At 48.8% G+C, this 21,961-nt stretch overlaps 1 protein-coding gene across 1 annotated transcript in view; it reads right to left on the bottom strand.

Moving 5' to 3' along the window:
• Positions 1-21,961, bottom strand: part of DYSF (dysferlin) — a 120,154-nt gene that overhangs the window by 15,616 nt on the left and 82,577 nt on the right. Inside the window, 6 exon segments of the mRNA XM_070948767.1 lie at positions 934-1,032; positions 10,100-10,162; positions 13,233-13,306; positions 14,067-14,232; positions 14,745-14,906; positions 17,147-17,248. Of these exon segments, the coding sequence (XP_070804868.1) occupies positions 934-1,032; positions 10,100-10,162; positions 13,233-13,306; positions 14,067-14,232; positions 14,745-14,906; positions 17,147-17,248 (666 nt within the window).

The raw sequence follows: 21,961 nt of genomic DNA, 5'->3' as shown, positions 1-21,961 counted from the left end.
AAGCCTCCTCCAGTCTGTTGCCATCTTCCCACTCTCAGATAAGCCCTTTCCATTGAGAGCAAAGGCGAGAGTGGGGCATTGGCCTAACTTCTAACTTCCCCTAGATCTCCCGGCTTAAATGCTGTTGGGAACCTGCCAGCTAAGCTGGAAGGATGAGTCAAGCAAGGAGCTAGCTTAGAATCCTTACACAGTCACAAGAGGCATAAGCCTGACTTCTCCTTCCAGCCTAGCTGGCAGCTTTCCCACAGTTGCCCTCTCTAGGAAAATACACAATGGATCTTGAAGGTCACCAAGAGGTACCCGAGAGGTCCCTGGAAGGATATGATAAGAGTGGATATGATGGGCACATTAAGTCCAACATCTACTTGAGCAGTAACCTGGACCAGCTTCTAACATTTTGTTCCAGTCTTCAAAAGGCTGTGGAGCAACTCCATGACCAGGAGCTGCACCCACAAGGTACAAGGGCAGTCTGCAAATTATCCCAAGGTGCACTGGGAAGATAATTTAAGCAGGGCTAGTGAACTCTTAAGTAGCAGTGTCCAAACTGAGAAAAAAGGAGTGAAGATGGAAAGTGGCCAGCGGCTGGTAGGTTTCTTGCAAGTGCTGAATCCAAAATGGAAGGCCAATGTTGACGGCCAAGACATCTTAATATTTAGAGCCAGCACAACCCACCCAAAGTTTCACCCTGCTAGCCACTCAGTGTTGTGGTTCTTGAGCCAATCAGCGGCCCAGGTGTCTTATGAAGTTCAGTCCTAGACTGAGGTCAAAATATTCCTAGCAAAGAACCAAGAGGTGACAATTTCATCTCCAAAGCAATGGATTTCATCACACTCTCTCTCCCCCTCTCCTTCTTTCTTCTCTTTCTCCCTTCTCTCTTTCTCTCTCTCTCTCCTTCACACACACACCCCCCACAGACGCTATCCAGGGTCTTACCTTGAGGGTGTCAAAGCCTTTCTCCAAATAGGTGCCACATTTCTCTCGCTCACCCGTGGATGCGTAGAATTTGCTCCACCAGTCAATGAACTCTTCTTCCTGGGCATGAAACAAAGGACCCAACACCTCGCTTATTACCTGGAGACCATCCAAGACCTTCTGCTCTACAGCACATGGAGCATTTCAACCACGGCCTTTTCCAAGCTGTGCCTTCCAGATGTCCCAAACGTCAAATACTGCACAACAGAGCCTGGGCTGGCTAGGGATGATGGAAGTCGGCCTCTGTCATAGACGAGGCAATCCAGGTTGGGAAACGATGGCCTTGACACCCGGAGCAGTGAGGTTCTCGTGTTTTATCAAAGTCAGAAGGGATAGATCAGGTTGGATTTGCAGAATATCAGCAGGGCATCCTGAAGAGGCCAGATCTAATGGTGCATCTCTGGTTTAAGAGCCAGGCTGAGTTGAAGGGAGAGTCAGAAGACCAACAAAGAAGAATCTTTGTAGCTCAGGGTTGAAATGAGGGGTGCCTGGTGCTCTCTGAGCTTGGTTGTTTCCTTGCAGACGTTTCGTGACCCAAAAGAAGTAACATCATCAGTGCTAGTAGGAGAGAGGAGGAGGAGGACTGTGGGGTCCTGGGTCCTCTCTGAGCTTGGTTGATTCCCTCCAGATATTTCATGACCCAACTAGGGAACATCATGAGTGCTAGTAGGAACAGTGGGGTCTGCTCTCAACTTACATTGCTCGTCCTACTAACCCTGACAGGGCTTGCCCAAGAGCACTGATGATGTCACGAATTTGGGTACCACAGTCCTCCTCCTTCCTCCTCTCTTCAAACCCCACCCGCTTCTAGCACTGCTGATGGTATCTAGTTGGGTCATGAAATGTCTACAAGGAAGCAACTTTGCCGAGCTGAGAGAGCATTACGGAGCCCTCTGAGTCAGAAGGAGCTGGAGACCCTCTCAGCAGAAAGCCAGGCTTTCCTTTCTAAGCCCTCCCCCCCACCCACCCACCCTTTTTTTTTTTTTAAATAGCTAACTCTTCTGAAATTGATTGAAACCACAAAGGGGCAATTTGTATCTCGCGAAACATTCCTCCGCAAATAAATAACTCATTTTAGAATTCCACAAAATTCCATCGTGCTAAGCTCATCAGGAAGCCAGAATTTATAAGGTTTATAAAGTTTGACTGCAAGGCAGCCCTGCAACAGTCCTACTCTCAGTCACCTTCTGGGGGGCACCCAACCCTCCCCTTGCCCCTCCCCCCATTTCTTCCCAGAAAAAATGACACGGATTTCCGGGTTTTTCCCCCAGGCCTCCCCCGTTTTTCATCCAGAAAACTCCTCTCTGACCACCCAAGGCACAGGTGGTCCTCAACTTACGACCACAATGGAACCCGTAATTTCTGTTGCTAAGTGAGACCGTGGTGATATGGGCTTTGGCCCACGTTACGACCTTTCTTGCCACCCTGGTTAAGTATTCAGTTAGGAACCCGGTCGTTAAGTGAATCTGGCTTCCCCCGTGGTCAGAAGGTCGCCAAAGGGTCGTAAATACGAGCCCATTGCTAGGCCTCTGCATTCTGATCATGTGATCGTGAGGAAGCTGCAACGGTCGTAAGTGTGAAAAATGGTCCCAAGCCACTTTTTTTCAGCGCCGTTGTAACCTCAGATGGTCACTAAATGAATGGTCTTAAGTCAAGGACTTCTTGCAGTGAATTACAGTGTCGAGGTGGCCTCCCCACCCGTGAGATCAAAGCTCTCTCGTGTTTTAGGGGTGTCTGATGGCTGTATCTCCCCATTTTTCTGACTATATTCCAGGGACAGGCCAGAAATTCACATCTGTAAAGCAAAGAACAGCCTTTCCATCCCATTCGTCCATTCTGGAATAACAGGAGACCAGAGTAGGAAGGGACCTTGGAGGTCTTCTAGTCCAGCCCCTTGCCCAAGCAGGAGACCTCATACCAGTGTTTCTCAACCTTGGTAGCTTGAAGATGGGTGGACTTCAACTCCCAGAATCCCCCAGCCAGCGCTGCTGGCTGGGGGATTCTGGGAGTTGAAGTCCACCCATCTTCAAGCTTCCAAGGTTGAGAAACACTGCCCTAGAACATTCCAGACAAGAGGCTGTCCAGTCTCTTCTTGAAAACCTCCAGTGATGAAACTCCCACAACTTCTGGAGGCAACTTCTGGTTAATCATTCTCACTGTCAGGAAAGTTCTAGGTTGCTTCTCCCCTAGATTAGTTTCCATCCATTGCTTCTTGCCCTGCCTTCAGGTGCTTTGGAGGCTAGGTCAACCCCCTCTTCTTTTTGGCAGCCCCTCAAGTATTGGAAGACTGCTAACATGTCACCCCAGTCCTTCTCTTCATTAAACGTTCCTTTTTAGAGGGGAATTGTGGAGTTATCCTCACCCCCACACTCCCTGCACTAGCATGATTTCTCAAGGGCTTCCTTCTTGGAGATACCAAGCCAGCATCTTCAGAAAGCAGCTGCAGGTTGGACCATTTGCCAGAGATTTATGGCAGAACCCTACAATCCAAGTTGATGGAGGGACACAGAGACCACCACCCCTACCCCACCCCACCCCACCCATGAACTGTGAAGCTCAATTGGATGGAAGCTGAAGACCCCCACAGACATCTCTGATAATGGTTCAACCACCAGCTGCTTTCTGAAGATGCTGGCTTGGTCTCTTGGGGTGTCCCTCAAGAGATACGTGGTAGAATGACACAATCCAACTTCACAGAGGGACACAAGACCACCCCAATCCATAAATCAACCATGAAACCTGATTGGATGGAAGCTGAGGGCCCTCCCGCTATGAAGAGGGGGGGAAAGATTTGGGGCTCAAAAGGAAGTGGGTTAATATTTCACAGTAACTCTCCCCCGGGCAGCTCCAGGGAGAAATTCAGGAATTACTGTTAGACTAGAAAAACTCAGTCATGCTTGCTAAGGTTGAGAAAAGAAAACAATGGGTCAAGTGGAAGATGGGGTCAAGGAGAAGACTGGAATGTCCTTGGAAGCCGTACGAGTTTTTCCTGGGGACAGGTCAAGGTAGTCCATGCCATCCCCAGGAACCCAACCCAACTCTGAGGACACCTCCTTGCCTCCCTGATTCGTCCATGTTGGGTGGTCAGGATGACTCTACCGGAAGAACAGAAGTTGGAAGGGACCTTGGAGGTCTTCTAGTCCAGACTAGTGGGAGGACAAGCCAAGAACCCGTCTTGATGCCTTTCAGCTCTTGGAGAAACATCTCGGAGGACGTGGCCTTGTAAAACATCTCAGATCCATCCCATTTAGTGACAACGCTTGGCAGGAGGATCCTTCTGTGGTTCAGAGCCCGGCCTTGGCAGCTCCACCCCACACAGGGAGCCCCGGTGCGGTTACATCCATGGGAGGCAACCACAGGAATGCGAGGCTGCCATCCCACTCTCGGCCCTGGGTATCAACTATCAGGCTTCAGCTGGAGACACTCGATCCCGGTGGCTCTTCCAGGGAACAGTAACTGGAGAGGCCATAAAATATTCACTCCGATGGGAGACTAGCAAGCACAGCAAATAACCAATTACTCCAAATAGTTTACAGATTTCGGCTTGCCTGATTTCTGGCTCAAGTTTCTCGCGCTAACTTGTTGCTTAATGGCTTATTTGTGTTAGAGACAGCAGAAGGTTCTGGCAGGAGCCGCCACGCAAAAGCCCTGGAATCCTCCACGCAGGGAAAGGCCTCCTCCAAAGTCTTCTCACTCGAACGGTTCTTCCTCCTCACTTCCAATTCCCCCCTCCCAGTTCATTGAGAAAGGTGTTCGGCTTGGAAGAATTGGGGTGGTTGTGGGGGCACAGAAGAGAGCTTCAGGTCTCAAAACAAACCAGGTCTATGAAGCCAGCCCGACCGGTTGAAACCACACTGTCCCCTAAATCATGGTTTACAAATGTTAGTAGTCGCATTCACACAATGTACCAAGCCAAAACCCAACCAAACATCTCATCCAGTGGTGGGTTTCAAAAATTTTTACTACTGGTTCTGTGGGCGTGGCTTGGTGGGCGTGGCAGGGGAAGGATACTGTAAAATCTCCATTCCCTCCCCAATCCAGGGGAAGGATACTGCAAAATCCCCATTTCCTCCCGATCAGCTGGGACTTGGGAGGCAGAGAATAGATGGGGGCGGGGCCAGTCAGAATTTTTACTACCAGTTTTCTCCGAACTACTCAAAATTTCTGCTACCGGTTCTCCAGAACTGGTCAGAACCTGCTGAAACCCACCTCTGATCTCATCCATAAAGTGATAGGAAGTCTTACCAACAAATCCCACTTATGAATTTAACTGGGGGATCCCTTCACCACTGGAACATCCCATAACATCTCTGGAATACCCCACCACACACACAGGCAAGGCACGACATATAAACGAGGGCAAACCCCACTCCCTTCTAGCACTGATGATGTTACCTAGCTGGGTCATGAAACATCTGCAAGAAAACCACCAAGCTGAGAGAGCACCAAGGACCCCACAGTCCTCCTCCTCCTCCTCCTCCTCCTCCTCCTCCTCCTCCTTCCTCCTCCTCCTCTCCCTCCAACCCCCCTCCCTTCTAACTCTGATAACATCACCTACTTGGGTCATGAAATGTCTGCATGAAAACCACCAAGTTCAGAGAGCACCAAGGATCCCACAGTTCAACCCTGAGCTGCAAATATTTTTCCTCTTTTGTCTTCCTCTTATTTTACTTTCATTGAGATTGTTTTGATTTTCAAGCTGAGTTCTTTTCCATGGTTGGCTAACAAAGAGGAATCTCTGCGTTTCTCCAGCCGTTGGCGTTTCCACCTTCTCCTCGGTCACCCCTTCCAATTCTGCCATTCTGACAGGCAATCTTGACATCTGGCTACAGCAACCATGGCTTGTCCTGGCTGCTGCTCAGCCCCTGGAGCCCTGGAGCCTGTTCTGTCTTCCCGTCAGCCATCAGAGCTAAGAAACGCTCCTTGGCTTGGTTGCGTCTTCCTACGGGCCCCCAACTACCTGGCCTTCCTCTTACCAGGGGTCCACAAAAGGCACCACCACACACACACACACACACACACACACACACACACACACACACACAGTCTGTGGAGCTTCTCCACCAGCCAGGTCTCCTGGTTGTCCCAAAGGTGCTTTTCTTAAAGGCAACTGGACTTTCTTGGTTGTTTTCCTTGAAAAGGTTTCGCTTCTCATCCAGGAAGCTTCTTCAGATCTAACTGAAGTTCTAACTCTAATGAAATAGAACTGAAGAAGCCTCTTGGATGAGAAGCGAAACTTTTTCAAGGAAAAAAACCAAGAAAGTCCATTTGACTCCTGGAAACCTACCTTTCGGACAGCTCCCACAGCACCCCAGTTAGAGACTCCTTAACCTATGAGCCAGCCCTTAGTACTCCCCTACCAATGTCTGTTTGTTAGATGTGTATCACACCTGTTCTCCAGAAACTCAAAGGGCCTTGCGTGGGGAGAATATCCCTCTCTTTTGTCCCACAATCCTCTGCTTAAGACAGAATGAAGTCACTCCCTGGGTCCTCTTCCTGGGCCTTCATCCCTCAGTCACACTGGCCCTCTGTTACTGCACAGGTAGTCCCCGATTTGCAACGGTTCCTTTACTGACCATTCAAAGTTACAACGGCACTGGAAAAAGTGACTGACGACTGTTTTTCACCCTTAGGACCATGTCGCGTGATCAAAATTCAGACACTTGGCTACTAATTCATGTTTATGACGGTTGTGGTGTCCTGGGGTCACGTGATCCCCTTTTACGACCTTCCAACAAGCAAAGTCAATGGGGAAGCCAGATTCACTTAACAACCAGGTTACTAACTCATCAACTGCAGTGATTCACTTAACAGCTGTGGCAAGAAAGGTCGTAAAATGGGACAAAACTCACTTAACAAACATCTCACAGAACTTCTGAGCTCAATTGCGGTCGTACGTCGAGGACTATCTGGACACAACAAGCGCAAGGCCTGGGTTACTCTCCCTGTGGGTGAGGCCACCAAAGGCTCAGCTCCACGGAGCAAGGCCCTCAAATGCTCTCCTCAGCACAGAACAGAGACTCCTAGAGCTGGAAGCAGAGGGGCTATTCAGCTGGTTTCCACCGGTTTGCGCGAACCGTTGGCAGAAATTTGGCCAAGGTCGCCGAACCGGTAGCGATGGCCGGCTGGCTACGCCCCCGAACCCGTCCCCCGGTCGCTTGCCCCACTTGCCATGTTCATCGCTGCCATGTTCTTCGCGCACGTGCATCCCATTGCCTTGCAAGTCCAACGGGGTGCGCATGCGTGAAGAACATGGCGGCTACGGCAGCAGCTTTTTCCGTGACCTCCAGTAATTTTTTGTGGTCTGTGGCCAGCTGCCACTTCTTTGCCAGCCACTTTCCAGCAGCAGCAGCTGGCTGGGGGCCACCGAAAACTCTGGTCAGCTTGCCTTCCGGACTCTGGACCAGCCACCGTGGAAGGTAAGCAGCCTGAACAAAGAGGTGGGGATGGGGGAGGAAACGGGGGCCACTAAAGGAGGGGAATCGGAGGTGACTGGTGAAGTAGATAGGTGGAAGTTCCCAAAAGTTTCCTACCTTTTCCTGTGGGCGTAGCTAGGTGGGGGGGGTGTCATGTGACTGAGTGGGTGTCAGTCACATGACCTAGCCACACCCACCAAACCGGTAGCAAAAATTTTTGAAACCCACCACTGGCTGGAAGGGACCTCATGCCATCTGGGACCAACGGTTGCCCGATCTCTTCTTGAAAAGAGATGGAGCATCCACAACTGCAGGAGAGAAACTGCAATGCAATTCGTCAAGGCCGCCTGACCAACCCCAGGCTCCCATTGTGAGCCACGCACCCGACCCTAAACATTTCACCGAAATCCTGCCCGGTGGCAGCTGAAGGCCTCCCTCTGCCACCCGCAGTCGGCAGCTCTGCTTCCACTCCAGAAAAACCCTTTGCAAAAAAAAAACCTTCTCGGTTGCAAGCTGAGCATCCGTTCCTGCCCTGTCAGCAGCTCCTGAGCTTGATTGTGTTTAACGACATTTGTGCAAAAGTCCCTCACACAAGCCGTGACCGAGGTCACTGCTGACTGCAGAGCCTCCTGCCCTCCAAATGAAGGGCTGGCCACTTTGCTGCGGGGAGTTGGCGACTATTTAATTCCGCTAAACGGAAACAGGTTTCCTGGGATAAAAGGCAGGAAGGAGGTAGCTGAGCAACCTGTCAACATCTGAGGGTGGCTGCTGTCTCCAACCGAGGCTCGGAGCAGGTGAGACTGCACCTCACCTCAAGCTATCATGTCACTGGGGGCGGGGGGGGGGCAAGATAGCAGCCTTCCAATATCTGAGGGGCTGCCAGAGAGAAGGGGGGGGGGGCAACCTATTCTGCAAAGCACCAGAAGGCAGGAGAAGAAGCAACGGGTGGAAACTAATCGAGGAGAGAAGCAACCTAGAACTAAGGAGAAACTTCCTGATAGTGAGGACAATCAATCAGTGGAACAGCTGACCTGCCACCAGAAGTTGTGGGTGCTTCAACACTGGAGGTTTTTAAGAGACTGGACAACCGTTGGTCTGAAATGGCCTAGGGCTTTCTGCTTCACCAGGGGGTTGGACTAGATGACCTCGGAGGTCCCTTTCAGCCCTACGATTCTATAAGGCAGGAGAAAGAGAAGGAAGGAGGGAGGGAGGGAAGGAGAGAGAGAGGGAGGGAGGGAGGGAGGGAGGGAGGAAGGAAGGAAGGAAGGAAGGATGGAAGGAGGGAGGGAGGGAGGGAGGGGAGGAAGGAAGGAAGGAAGGAAGGAGGGAGGGAGGGAGGGGAGGGGAGGGGAGGGGAGGGGAGGGGAGGAGGAAGGAAGGAAGGAAGGAAGGAAGGAGGGAGGGAGGGAGGGGAGGGGAGGGGAGGGAGGAAGGAAGGAAGGAAGGAAGGAAGGAAGGAAGGAAGGAAGGAAGGAAGGAAGGAAGTCAATCTATTCTCCAAAGCGCCAGAAGGCAGGACAAGAAACAATGGATGGAAACTGAACAAGGAGAGAAGCAACCTAAGGAGGAATTTCCTGACAGGGAGAACAATCAACCAGTGGAACAGCTTGCCACCAGACGTGGTGGGCGCTCCATCACTGGAGGCTTTTAAGAAGAGACTGGGCAGCCACCTGTCTGAAAAGAGAGAGGGTTTGGAGAAGACCTCCAAGGTAGGGGCGGGTTTCAAAACCCATCGCTACCTGTTCGCTTGTGGGCGCGTGGGCGTGACACTTCTGTGCATGCACAGAAGCATCTGGTGGGTGGGGGGAGCCTCCCACTGCTACCGGTTTGCCCAATTTGGGGTGAACTGGTAGCAAACCCTCCCCTCCCGTTCCAAGGTCCCTTCCAGCTCCATGTGCATGGAGATTTCTGCAAATCTCGTGCCTTCACGCTTCAGATCATCAGCCGTGCTTCCCTTAGGCTCCCCTCCTGCACATACAGGTCATCCTCCACTTACAATCACAATAGACCTCCCCAAATTTCTGTTGCTAAGTGTAACATGGTTGTTAAAGTGAATTTTGCCACATTCTGTGACCTTTCTGGCCACAGTTGTTAAGTGAACTACCGCAGCAGTTAAGTCAATAACCCGGTCGTTAAGTGAGAAGGTCATCAGAAGGTCACCAAAGGGGATCACGTGACCCCTGGGACACTGCAACTGTCGTAAATATGAGTCAGTTGCCAAGGGTTCAGATTTTGATGGTGTGACCCCAGGGATGCCACAACGGTCATAAGTCTGAAAAATGACCCCAAGTCTCTTTTTTTCAGTGCCATTGTAACTTGGAAGAGTCCCTAAATGAAGGGTGGTCAGTCAGGGTCTTCCTGTCTCAGTTGTCCCTTCTGGAAGGCAGCGGTTCTGCGATGCACTGGGGCTTCTGCAGACGTGGAGGAAACTCCTGGGATGAGAGGCATGCGGAAACCAAGGCTCTGCCTTCCCCCAAAACCTCCCCCTGGGGGCTCTGGATGTTAAGGAAAAGGACCCTCCTCTGACCCCGAAACACCTGAACTGGGACACCCAGCTCTTTCTGCCTTTCCGCCATTTTCCATCGAAGCTGGGAGAGATTTGACAGTTGCAAATGTAAATGTGGCCTTTCTCCTCCTGCAGATGAGCTTGGGAGGCCAAAGTCAGGCCAACAAACAGAGGAACTGGGGGTGAGATAGGAAGCCATACATACATGGAGATGGGGCCGAGCGGTTTGCGTGTTAATTAAAGCCGAGCTGGTCATGCCCTCCGCAAGCTACAAATTAAAATGTTGGATTAGTGAGGGATTAGGAAAAACGCAAGTCAAAAATACAATCGCACAAGCAAAATTTTTCATCCTGAAACAAACACAATCTTCGTTTCTTCTCTAACAGCATAAAAGAAAACCTCTCTGGCATTTCAACAGGTCGAAGGTCATATCCAGCTGCAGGAGGCCAAACACCCAGAATTTTTAAAATATTGCTATCTAGCAAGGATGGCCAAAGCACCAGAAGGCAGGAGAAGAAGAAGCAACGGATGGAAACTAACCAAGGAGAGAAGCAACCTGGAATTAAGGAGAAACTTCCTAACAGGGAGGACAATTAACCAGTGGGACAGCTTGCCACTAGAAATTGTGGGCACTCCATCACCGGAGATTTTTAAGAAGGGGACTAAACAGTCACCTGTCTGAAACGGCATAGGTTCTCCTGCTTGAGCAGGGGGCTGGACTAGAAGACCTCCAAGGTCCCTTCAAGCTCTATTCTATTCTAAACCTTCTTCCATGCTACACCTGGTGGCCAAAGGTGCCAGGTAGCCGCTGGAAGAAACCCAGAGCTGCACCAGGAGGCCCTCAAAGAAGCCGGGGAGAAACATGGGCTCATCCCTGGCGGTCCACCATGTAAAGCAGGTTTCTCCAGCCTCCCTGTCTCTCCGGCTACCGCGTGAATCTGACAACGCCGGCTGGAAAATTCAGGGAGTTGCAACTGAGAAACTCCTGCAGGCAAGGAAAGGCTGAACGGAGGTCACAGGAAACCGAGGATGCAAAATGAAGGATGATCAAGCAGGGACATCCTGTGTAACAGAAGCTCTCAGGATCTCCCTGTGCAACCTCGGCTTTGACCGAGATCAGGTTTAGGGCCGCCTGCCGCCAAGGCAAACAACAGACAGGATTATCCAATTACAGCCTCCAACTCGTTCAATTATCCAATTATCATAATGATCAATTATTACGTTGACTGAACGGTCCCACCTCAAGAATGCTCACGAAGGGCTCCGCTTCGGCTCCAGGGGAAGTATCAGGTGGACGGGAGCATTGATTTCTACATATTTTCGTCAGCGGGGAGGGAGTCCGGCAGACACGGATTAAGTTTGCAGATGACACAGAACTGGGGAGAGGGGATTTGTTGGGGGGGGGCTAATACTTTAGAAGGAAACGGGAAAGTCAGAGCAAGCAAAAAAGGCTGAAGCACCCAGCCGAAATAGAATTAAACGCAGTAGAATGATATAGAATCCTGGGTTGGAAGGGGGACCTCAGAGGTCTTCTAGTCCAACCCCCTGCCCAAGACAGGAGACTCACACCATTCTGGGCAAAACGGTTGTCCAATGCAATGGAGCACCCACAACTGAAGAAAGAAATAAATACGGGTAACCCTCAACGTACGTCCACAGCTGAACCCAAAAATTCCGTTGCTAAGCGAGACAGTTGTTCAGTGAGTCGGACAGTTGCCCAATTTTACAACCTTTATTGCCACAGTTGAATCACTGCAGTTGTTAAGGGAATTTACACGTGACCACGGGGATGCTGCAACGGTCGTAAGTGTGGAAAACTGGACATCAGTCCCTTTTTTTCAGTGCCTAATTTTGAATGGTCACTAAATGACCTGTTGTAAGTTGAGGACCACCTGTAAACAGGATGTAATTTGACCCAAAAATGTAAAACATCAGGAAAACGAAAAGCAAAATGCAGGATGTGGACGCCTGCAAGGAAACTACCGGTGGTCCTTGAGTTACGACCGACCACTTAATGACCATTCGAAGTTACAATGGGCCTACCTGGGGGCTACTCAGGATGTGGTTTCAAAGATCCAGTATCTCCCCCCTGTGGTCACATGACCACCCTGCAGGCAGGCTCTCAGTGACATAACCGCATTTTGGGCCATTTGCAGCATCCCTCGGTCCTCGTTTTATGACATTTTTGCTGAAAACCAACGCTTGCTTTCCCTTTTCAGCAAAACTGCCCCTTGCAAAGGATGGATCCACTTAATGACCATCAAATTTGCTTAACAACCGAGCGGGCTGCTTTACAACCGACTGGTTTGCTTAATGACCACTGCGAAAAAGGTTGTGAAATCAGGCTGGTCATGTTACTGACCCATTTTGACCTTGATGGGCAGTTTCCATTACGGTCATAACTTGAGGACTCCTTGTTAGCGCCGTCTCAAAGGAAGTAAGATTTGGGTAGATGTCAGGAGAAACCTCCAGGCTGAATGCGCTGTCAGCCGATGGAACAGACTGCCACTTGAAATATAAGTTCTCCTTCACTGAAGGTTTTGGAAGAGAGGTTGGATGATCGTCTATCAAAGATGTTCCTGTGCTTTGCTGCTGTGCATAGGAGTTGGGCTGGATGATCTCTATGGGGCCTTCCGAGCTATGATTCTTATAGGGAAGAAAGAACTGAACTGCATTCTGTGTAGTGGCTGCAAACATCTCAACTTTTTCATTACATTTTGGCCTCCAGGACTCTGGACTTTTCTGAAGTTCGGTGGAGTCTGTCCTGCACAGACGTGCATAACAGAAGAACAGAGTTGGAAGGGACCTTGAAGGTCTTCTAGTCCAGCCCCCTGCTCAAACAGGAGACCCTCTACCATTTCAGACAAGTGGCTGTCCAGTCTCTTCTTAAAAGCCTCCATTGATGAAGCACCCACAACATCTGGTGGCAGGTTGTTCCACTGGTTAATTGTCCTCACTGTCAGGAAATTTAGTTCCAGTTTGCTTCTCTCCTTGATTGGTTTCCATCCTTTGCTTCTTGTCCTGCCTTCAGGTGCTTTGGAGACCAGGTCGACCCCCTCTTCTTTGTGGCACCCCTTAAATACTGGAAGACTGCTATCAGGTCCCCCCTTCACTAAACTAGACATACCCAATTCCTGCATCTCAAGACTCTTTCCCTCATTGACCTCAGCAGCTGTCAATTCTGCACCTACTTGTATCGTCACCAAGATGCAGCCCCAACCAGCCTGAAAGGAGTTCTCCCCACAGGTAGTTGCAAAAACAAACCCACGTTAGCCTTGACGGTTGTTCCTTGATGCTGTTTTCCATATGAAGTTTTCCTAGCACCTGAGCTGGCTTACCTGGACGGAGATGAGGGGTTCTTTGTCATCAATGTCAATCAGAACATCATCCTTTGGGGTGAGGCTCATGTCATCTGTAACAAATGAAGGGGAAGAAACATGGCTTCAGTTTTTGGAGTTGACTTCCCATCAACTTCATCTTGCTTCCATTGATTTGTCTTTCAAACCATTCCTGTCACTCAAGAGCTGCTTTAGCAGTCTTCCAAAGAAGTCTTTCAGACCAAGAAGATGGAACAGGGACACTTTGGACACTGTGGTTTTGACACATTGTCTGGGAAGGTTCAAGGTATATTAAACTATCAAGCAGGCCACATGCGAAGTCTTCTCCAATCCATCATTGTTCTGGATGTTGTATTCAATAACATCTGGAGAGTGGCGTGTTGGAGAAGAAGGACAAACACCATAAAACTGACCCTGAACCAACAACCCCATAGATAGGTGATCATGGATAATCAGACCTTCAGGAAGTCACCATAATGAAGGGACTTCAGTGGACCACAGGTTAGTCAAACCTTCAGACGATACTCAAGAACAGCGTTCTCCAAACTTGGCCACTTTGAGACCCGTGGACTTCAACTCCCAGAATTCCACAGTCAACTTGGCTACTTTAAGACTTATGGACGTCAACTTCCTGGAGTTAAAATCTACAAGTCTTAAAGTAGCCATGTTGGCTGGGGAATTCTGGGAGTTGAAGTCCACGGGTCTTAAAGTGGCCAAGGTTGGAGAACCCTCCTCAAGAGCAAGGCTTCCTTTGCTAATATCACTTATCATTCATTGGTTCCAGGAAAGCCACCCATTTTTAGGATCCCCCAAAGATCTTCCACCTCTCCTGACCTGCGTGGGTTTCAGGAAATACCGCATCTTCTTTGTAGGGGTCACAGAAGAATTCTTGCAGGGATCGGATGGTGCACTGGCCCACCACAGGTTTGCGGCCAAAGGGCCTGTTGTCGATGACTTTGATGATGATGGGAGGACAGTAGAGGTCTTCCCTTGGCAGACGCTGGAAGAAGAACAAGCCCAGTTGGCCCCCCAGGGCAGAGAGTGAAGAAGAAGGGACAATATTTATTCAATATATTCAATACTACATGTCTTGACAGCAGCAAAAATTGTATATGCCCAACACTGGAAAAAAGAGGCATCACCCATAGAAGAAGATGTAATTTAAAAAAATACGAGATTGTGCAGAAATTGATAGGCTTCTATTAAAGACAAAGAAGATACGGAATATTTTCAAACATGGGACTTATTTTATCAATGGTTGGACAATAGAAGTAGAAATTAGAAACTGGAAAAATACTATTAGGTATGTCTTATGCTTAATATATTATTATATTACATACCATTATGTAAGCAAATTAACCCAGACAATACGCAGTTCATAAAGTACTTAAGGAAAATACATAAATAAACTGTTAAAAAAAAAGTAGACAATATTTATTCAGGTAGCAGTGGAAGGGTAAATATAATTTCCTTTTGTCACAAGAAACATACGAGACAATGAAGCTGCCTCACCACTTCCATGAAGAGGACGGAGATGTCAAAGTTGGGATTCTTCTTCAGGTTCTTGATCACAGTTGACTGGACGATCTGCCCACCACACTCCACCAGAAGGCTGGGAGAAGTCACACTGGCCAACTGGTAGCTCTTCAGGTTTCGAAGGCCCCAGGCCAACACCTGCACCAAAGAGCCACAGAGAGGCCAACCGGCTAGTTAAGAACCGAAACGGACCATGGAGGAATCAACGCAATCTTGATGTGGACAACTCAGCTAGTCTTGTGGTTTGTGGTGGAAGCACTGGACATTTCTGTTTTCCAGAGAGGAGGAGGAAGTTGTCGCTTAACGACTGTTACAAAAAAGGAAGTAAAATGAGGAATGATCACATGGTGAACCCCTTAAAGACTGCCACAATTTATGACCGTAATTCCGGGCTCAAATTATAGTCGTATCTTGAGGACAACCTGCATAGGATTATCACATTGGATGGTGTTGTTTTAATCCTAGTGAAAAACATTTTATTATACCGTATTTTCCGGCGTATAAGACGACTGGGCGTATAAGACGACCCCCGACTTTTCCTGTTAAAATATAGGGTTTGGGCTATACTCGCCATATAAGACTGCCCCTCTTCCAACGCACACCAAATAAAAATTAAAAAACATCAACTGGCTCACCCACAATGTAAAAACAGCTGTGCTAGACCCAAAATGGCCCCTGAAACAAGCAGGAACCTCACACAGCCACAAAAAGCCCAAAAAAACCTACTTTCACACTTTACACACACACAACACAACACAACTGGCTCACCCACAATATAAAAGCAGCTGTGCTAGACCCAAAATGGCCCCTGCAACAAGCAGGAACCTCACACAGCCACAAAAAGCCCAAAAAACCAACTTTCACACTTTACACACACAAAATTCCACATACAGCTTTGTGAGATTTTGTGTGTTTGTGTAGTTAGAGTGAAACACTACAGAAACACACTAAATCTCAGAAAGCTGCACAAATATTACTTTATTTTATTTTATTTTTATTTTTATATGAAAGCTAAATTTAAAACTTCCTAAACTTTAAATGGCTAGGTCTAAAAAAGAACAACTAAAAAAACCCCAATTGACTATTTTTTTTAAAGCTCCCAAAGGGGAAAAAAACTTACCCAATAGAACAGGGGTCTCCAACCTTGGCAACTTTAAGACTTGTAGACTTCAACTCCCAGAATTCCTCAGCCAGCTTTGTTTTGCTGGCTGAGGAATTCTGGGAGTTGAAGTCCACAACTCCTGCCTGCATGATTGCAGGCAGGGAGTGGCTTGCTGATGGAATGGATTCAGGCAAGCGAAGCAAGGCAAGCGTTGCGATTAGCAGCTAAGGTAAGCAAGCTGGAGGGGGAAAACTTTTTCTTTTACAGGGCTCTGGGCTCTGGCGATCCCAGCTGAGTTGCCTGATTAGCAGGCAACGCAGCTGGGATCGTCAGAGCTTGCAGAGCCACGTAAAAAGAAAAAAGTTTTTTCGTTTAACATGGCTCTGGCATCCCAGCTGAGTTGCCTGATTAGCAGGCAAAGCTGGGATCGTCAGAGCTTCGATCGCCAGAGCCATTTAAGGCTCGTCAGAGTCTTTTGGTTACAGGAGCCTGGTTACAGGAGAACGACACCCGGCGTATAAGACGACCCCCGACTTTTGAGAAGATTTTCATGTGTTAAAAAGTCGTCTTATACGCCGGAAAATACGGTATGTGTTTTGTGATCCAGAGGTGATACAAAATGACTAGACATAATTAATACTTAATTTGCAGAACAGTTTTTACAAAAATGAGCAATTCTACGTTAGCTAAAATGTTTAAAAATTGTTTAGCAAATGTTGGAAATGTAACCAAAAAACTGGCACAGATTACTATATGTGGTGGACCTGTGTTAAAGCAAAAAAAAAAAAAAATGGGCAAAAATATAAAAGCTGATAGGAAAATATGTAGATTTTAAACCTGAACTTTTTCTATTAGGTATAGCACCAGAAAAAATTTGATAAGAAAAGTATGTATTTAATATTTCATGTCTTAACAGCAGCAAGGATTATATTTGCACAATATTGGAAAAATGAAGAAACACCGTGAGACGAAAAGATAATTAGGAAGATGCTGGATTGTGCAGAAATGGACAGACTCACATTGATTAAAGAGTAAACAGAAAGAAGACACGGAATATTATCAAACGTGGAACTTATTCTACCAGTGGTTGGAAAAAAGAGGTGGAGATTAAGAACGCAATCTGTACTGCTAAACAAATAAAATAATCCAGACAACACATGCTTATTAAGCACTAACAAAACGTACACAATAGAAAATTAATAAAACTTTATTTAAAAAAATGGGCAATTCTCTTTCCAAAATGTTTTGAGAGAGCCTCAAGGACCTCTGCACCCACCTCGATGGCCGTTCGCTGGAGAACTGGCTTAATTCCTTGAGGGACCATGTAGATGTTGGGCTCCCTCTGGGGTGGAGGGTAAGGCAGGTCTGAATCTGCAGACTGGGAAGAGACATAAATTGGGTCAATGCGTCTCTTTTAGGCGGTAAGAGAAACAGAAGTCCATCCTGCTGGTTCTTCCAACCAACCCAGAATTAAGGAGAAACTTCCTGACAGTGAGGACAATTAACCTGTGGAACTTCTTGCCTCCAGAAGTTGTGAATGCTCCAACACTGGAGGTTTTTAAGAAGGGGTTGGACAACCCTTTGTCCAGAATAGTAGAGGGTTTCCTGCCTGAGTAGGGGGTTGGACTAGAAGACCTCCAAGGTCCCTTCCAACTCTGTTATTCTATAATTCTGCTAACCTCTTCTCCAAAGCACCTGAAGGCAGGACAAGAAGCAATGGATGGAAACTAAGCAAGGAGAGAAACAACCTGGAATTAAAGAGAAGCTTTCTAACAGTGAGGACAATTAACCAGTGGAACAGCTTGCCACCAGAAATTGTGAATGCTTCAACGGGTTTTTAAGAAGGGATCGGACAACCCTTTGTCCAGAACGGTCTCCTTCTTCAGCAGGAGGTTGGACTAGAAGACCTCCAAGGTCCCTTCCAGCTCTCTTATTCTGTTATTTTGTTATTCCTTCCTGTGACTTCACTCGCAGGCCAAAGGAAAGATGAGTAAAGTTGGTTAAATGGAAAGAGCTGTTCTTCAGAATCAGGCCCGGAGGTCAGACCTTGGTGGTCTCCAGATCTGAAGCAGAGCTGGGAGGGTTTGGCCATTCAGATGACCCCCCCACCCCCCAAGCCTTTGTTCCTTGCGTGTTACAACATTTCCCCCCACCCCTATTAATAGCGAAGTATCTGCTTCCATGAATCCATCTCCTGGGGGGGTTTTGAACCCCAGGGGCTCAATTGAAAGTTTTAAAAAGGCCTCTTGCTACCATTCCCGCCCTCTCCTCCCCACCCCAAACCCACCCCCAGGACAACCTTGGGAAGTTGGAACCAGGAATGGCTCCATTCTCGGGAACTCAACTCAAACATGTTGGGGATAAACGCCTGTCCATCATCTGACAAAAATGTAAAAAAAAAAGAATAGAAAAGAAAAAGAATAGACAAAAAAATAATATATTGATTACCGTAATTAAAAAGGAAACAAAAGCAACAAGATTGAAAAATAAAAAAATCAAAGGCCGCCAGGTGATTTTTCTGCCGTCGGTTTCCTACGTTCCTAACTCCCCTGCGAGGAAGGAGAGGAGAGGAGGCTGCCCAGGTTATTACCTGGCAATAAACGCAGGAAGCCCTCCACTTACAACAGCTCGCTTAGTGACCGTTTGAAGTTGCAAGGGCACTGAAAAAAGTTACTTATGACCGTTTTTCACACTTAATGGCCGTTGCAGCATCCCCAGGGTCACATGATCAGAATTCGGATGCTTGGCCACGGACTCGTATTTATGACGGTCACAATGTCCTGCGGCCAGAAAGGCTGTCAAATGGGCCAAAATTCACTTAACAAATCTCTCAATGGCCATGTTTCACACTTACGACCATCGTAGCCTCTCTGGGGTCAGGGGTTAAAAAATTAGGAGGCTTGGCAACTGGCATGTACTTAGGACAGTTGGAGTGTCCCGGGCTCATGGGATCCCCTTTTGCGACCTTCTGACAATGGGGAAGCCCAATTCACTTAACAACTGGGTTCTAACTTAACAACTACAGGGGTTCACTTAATGACGGTTATAAAATGGGGTAAAATTCACTTAACAACAGACATTCGGGGCTCCGTGGTGGCCATAAGTCAAGGATCAGCTGTATAAAATCCGCAGCCGTGGCATCGTGTCCTTAGCTGCCAAATTGGGCCGCTGAGTATCAGGGCAGCCTCTGCACTCCCCCAGTGCCCAAAATTCCTGAAATTTTGAAGCGTCCCCCCCCCCTTGCAAACTCGCCCGAGCTGCCTGCAGCGCCACCCAGCCGGCCCTCCCGTTGCGGCCCACGGGTTCTCAGAGAGCAAAAATCCCCAGGCTTCCCCATAAACCCGATCTGGGGGGGGGGAGGGAAAGGGGGGGCTTAGCCTCCAAAGGGAAGGAAACCCCTAAGGCGGCTCTTAACCAGGGGCAGTTGGAAGCAATTTCGGCTGCAGTCACTTTTTCCAGCCAAAAAGAATTATTGCATTAAATTAAGGAGGCATATACATTTCAAACATCAGATCGGGTCGTATTTATTTATAGATCCCGTCGATGTATATTTAATAAGGGCTACAGGGAGGCGGGCAGGGTGGGAGCCGGCCAACGCTGCTTGGGGCGGGGGGGTGGGGTGGGGGGGAGGCTAATTTTCCCTGGCACTTGCCAGGAGCTGCCTAAACAAAACAGCTTGCTGTGCGTGATGGCATTGCCAACTCCGCTTGGGCGTAATTGGAACCCCACGCCCCTCCCCCCAGCCCCCATATGCAGCCCCACCCCCCACCGGCACCGCTTTGAAGATTTAAGGGAAGTATTGGGTGTCAGCCAAAAGGGGCACCGTCCCCTAAAGCTCTCCATCCAATTTGCAGCCCCCCCCCAAAGCCAGACAAGAGCCTTGCAAGGAAGTTGTTGGAAGGCCCCCACGGCCCTTCTCCTTCTCTGCTGCACCCTGCCATGGCGACTGGGTGCTCTGGGAGTTATAGTCCGCCATGTTTAGAGAGCGGTGGGTCAGTCCTTTCCCCCCATCTCTGGAGGAAGCACCGGTGGGCAGGGAATCGCCCATCCAAGAAGAGGAGGTGACCGATCACCCTGCACCCTTCACAGGCAACTTATTATAAAGGGGGAGGCCCTTGCAAAGTATCCGGAAGTTTCTATCGATTCAAATGCGGTGGCCCAGGTGGTTTTGTGCAAGTCTAGAGTTGCACACTTATTTTGTGGGAGCTGCACAGGCTGCCGATTTGCTTCCGGGTGCAATTCGAAGTGCTGGTTCTCCCCTTTAAAGCCCTACCTGGCCTGGGGCCAGATTACCTGAAGGACCTCCGTCTTTCCCCAATCGTATCTACCTGAGCCACAAGAGCAGGGAGCTCTGTCTGGTGGGACCAAGGAAAAGGGCCTTCTCCGTGGTGGCTCCCTCCCTGTGAAACATCATCCCTGGGGAGATGAGATGGGCTCCCACTTTCAAAAGACCTAAAGACCCCAGGGGGATACGCACCCCATCAAGTTGTTGATCTGATTGTTGGCACCAATAATTGAGTTTTGTATTGGGGTTTTATTGATCTGGCCACCTGGAGTCCGCCAGAGTGAGTTGGAGAGCCCGATCAAATTCATTCATTCATTCATTCATTCATTCATTCATTCATTCATTTTGTATGACCGCCCATCTCAGCAAATGACTCTGGGCAGCTCACAATTCAAATTTTATTAAATGTTACGATTAAAATGATTAATTTGTTATTAATTAACGAATAAAGTAATAAATAAATAAAGTGGCGATATCTTCTCCTGACAGTTGTTGGTTTTATATTCTGCCTTTGTTTTGGTTTTTTATAAATACTTCAAGGCGACAAACAAGGCGAAGAATCCTCCTCCCTCCTCCTATCCTTCCTACCACAACGCCCCTGCGAGGAGGGCTGGCCTGAGGGAACCAGCAACCCTTCAATAATAGGTTGCATGAAAAAAAACCTTTCAGGCGCAATCCAAGTATTGGAGATAATGAGTTCTGCAAAACTCACTTATTATTTCATTAACCCAACTTTAGGGCAGGGCCCAGTGGGTGGAGCTGGGCAGAGGATGCTCTTGAGATGAAGCACCATCCGGAGATGGACTCGAGGGAAGGAGATGGGGCAGGAGCCTCTCTTGAGACACGAGAGTCACCTTGGAACAGGAGAGAGGCTCCAAGCTTGGCAACTTTAAGACCTGCGTGGACTTCAACACCCAGAATTCCCTAGCCAGCATCCCCCACAAAATGCATGGCTGGCTGAGGAATTCTGGGAATTGAAGTCCACCCTGGTCTTAAAGTTGCCAAGCATAGAGACCCCTGGTGCAGACAATGGGATTGGAGATGTCTGAGGGGTCAGGGGGGAAAAGAGCTGTTTGCCCTACATGCAAGAAAGGGATAGACAAGACTCAATTGCACAATCACAGCCGCCATCTTGAATAGAATACAGTAGAATAGAATGGAACGGAACGGAAGCTGAAAGGGACCTTGGAGGTCTTCTAGTCCAGCCAGTCAGTATTACTTGACCCTCCCTGGCAGACCCTCCCTTTGGATTTATATGGCTGACTGGGGAATTCTGGGAGTTGAAGTCCATGCCTCTTAAAGTTGCCAAACTTGGGAACCCCTCCTTAACAGACCGCTGTGGCTCTGCCCCTAGTTAGTTACGTTGATGATTCCAGACCTCAGTTGATCGGCGTGAATGACAAAACAATCATTAACCTGTATGAGCAGGGAAGGAAGGAGCCATGCAGGGGATTAAGGCTCAGATTTGGTCTGGGACGAAGGAGGGAAGCTGGGGAGAAGCAGGACCTGAGGCCGGGCGAGAAGCAAGCAAGCAGGACCTTCCCTGTGATGTGGCTGCAGCACCCACCGCCCTCGCCCTCGCAGCTGCCCAGGGCTCTCTGGAAGAGGCCAGAGGTGGTGGAAGCAGCCCTTGGGGGTAGGGGGTTGCCTGAAAAGCCTGCTGGGAGGACATGAGGTGAGGGGGTCTCGGCTGCCTGTCTGCAGGGGGATTCCAGAGCTGCAACCCAGAGGGGGGATTGCCCAGGGGAAGAGGAGGGGAAGCGGGCAGGGATAAGGCTAAGTGGGCATGAGCAGCAGTTGCCAAAA

Source organism: Pituophis catenifer, unplaced genomic scaffold (assembly GCF_029215685.1).
Source record: "Pituophis catenifer annectens isolate HBS135680 unplaced genomic scaffold, rPitCat1.0.hap2 SCAF_8, whole genome shotgun sequence".
Lineage (NCBI taxonomy): Eukaryota > Metazoa > Chordata > Lepidosauria > Squamata > Colubridae > Pituophis > Pituophis catenifer.
This window is presented reverse-complemented; position numbering and strand designations above follow the sequence as displayed.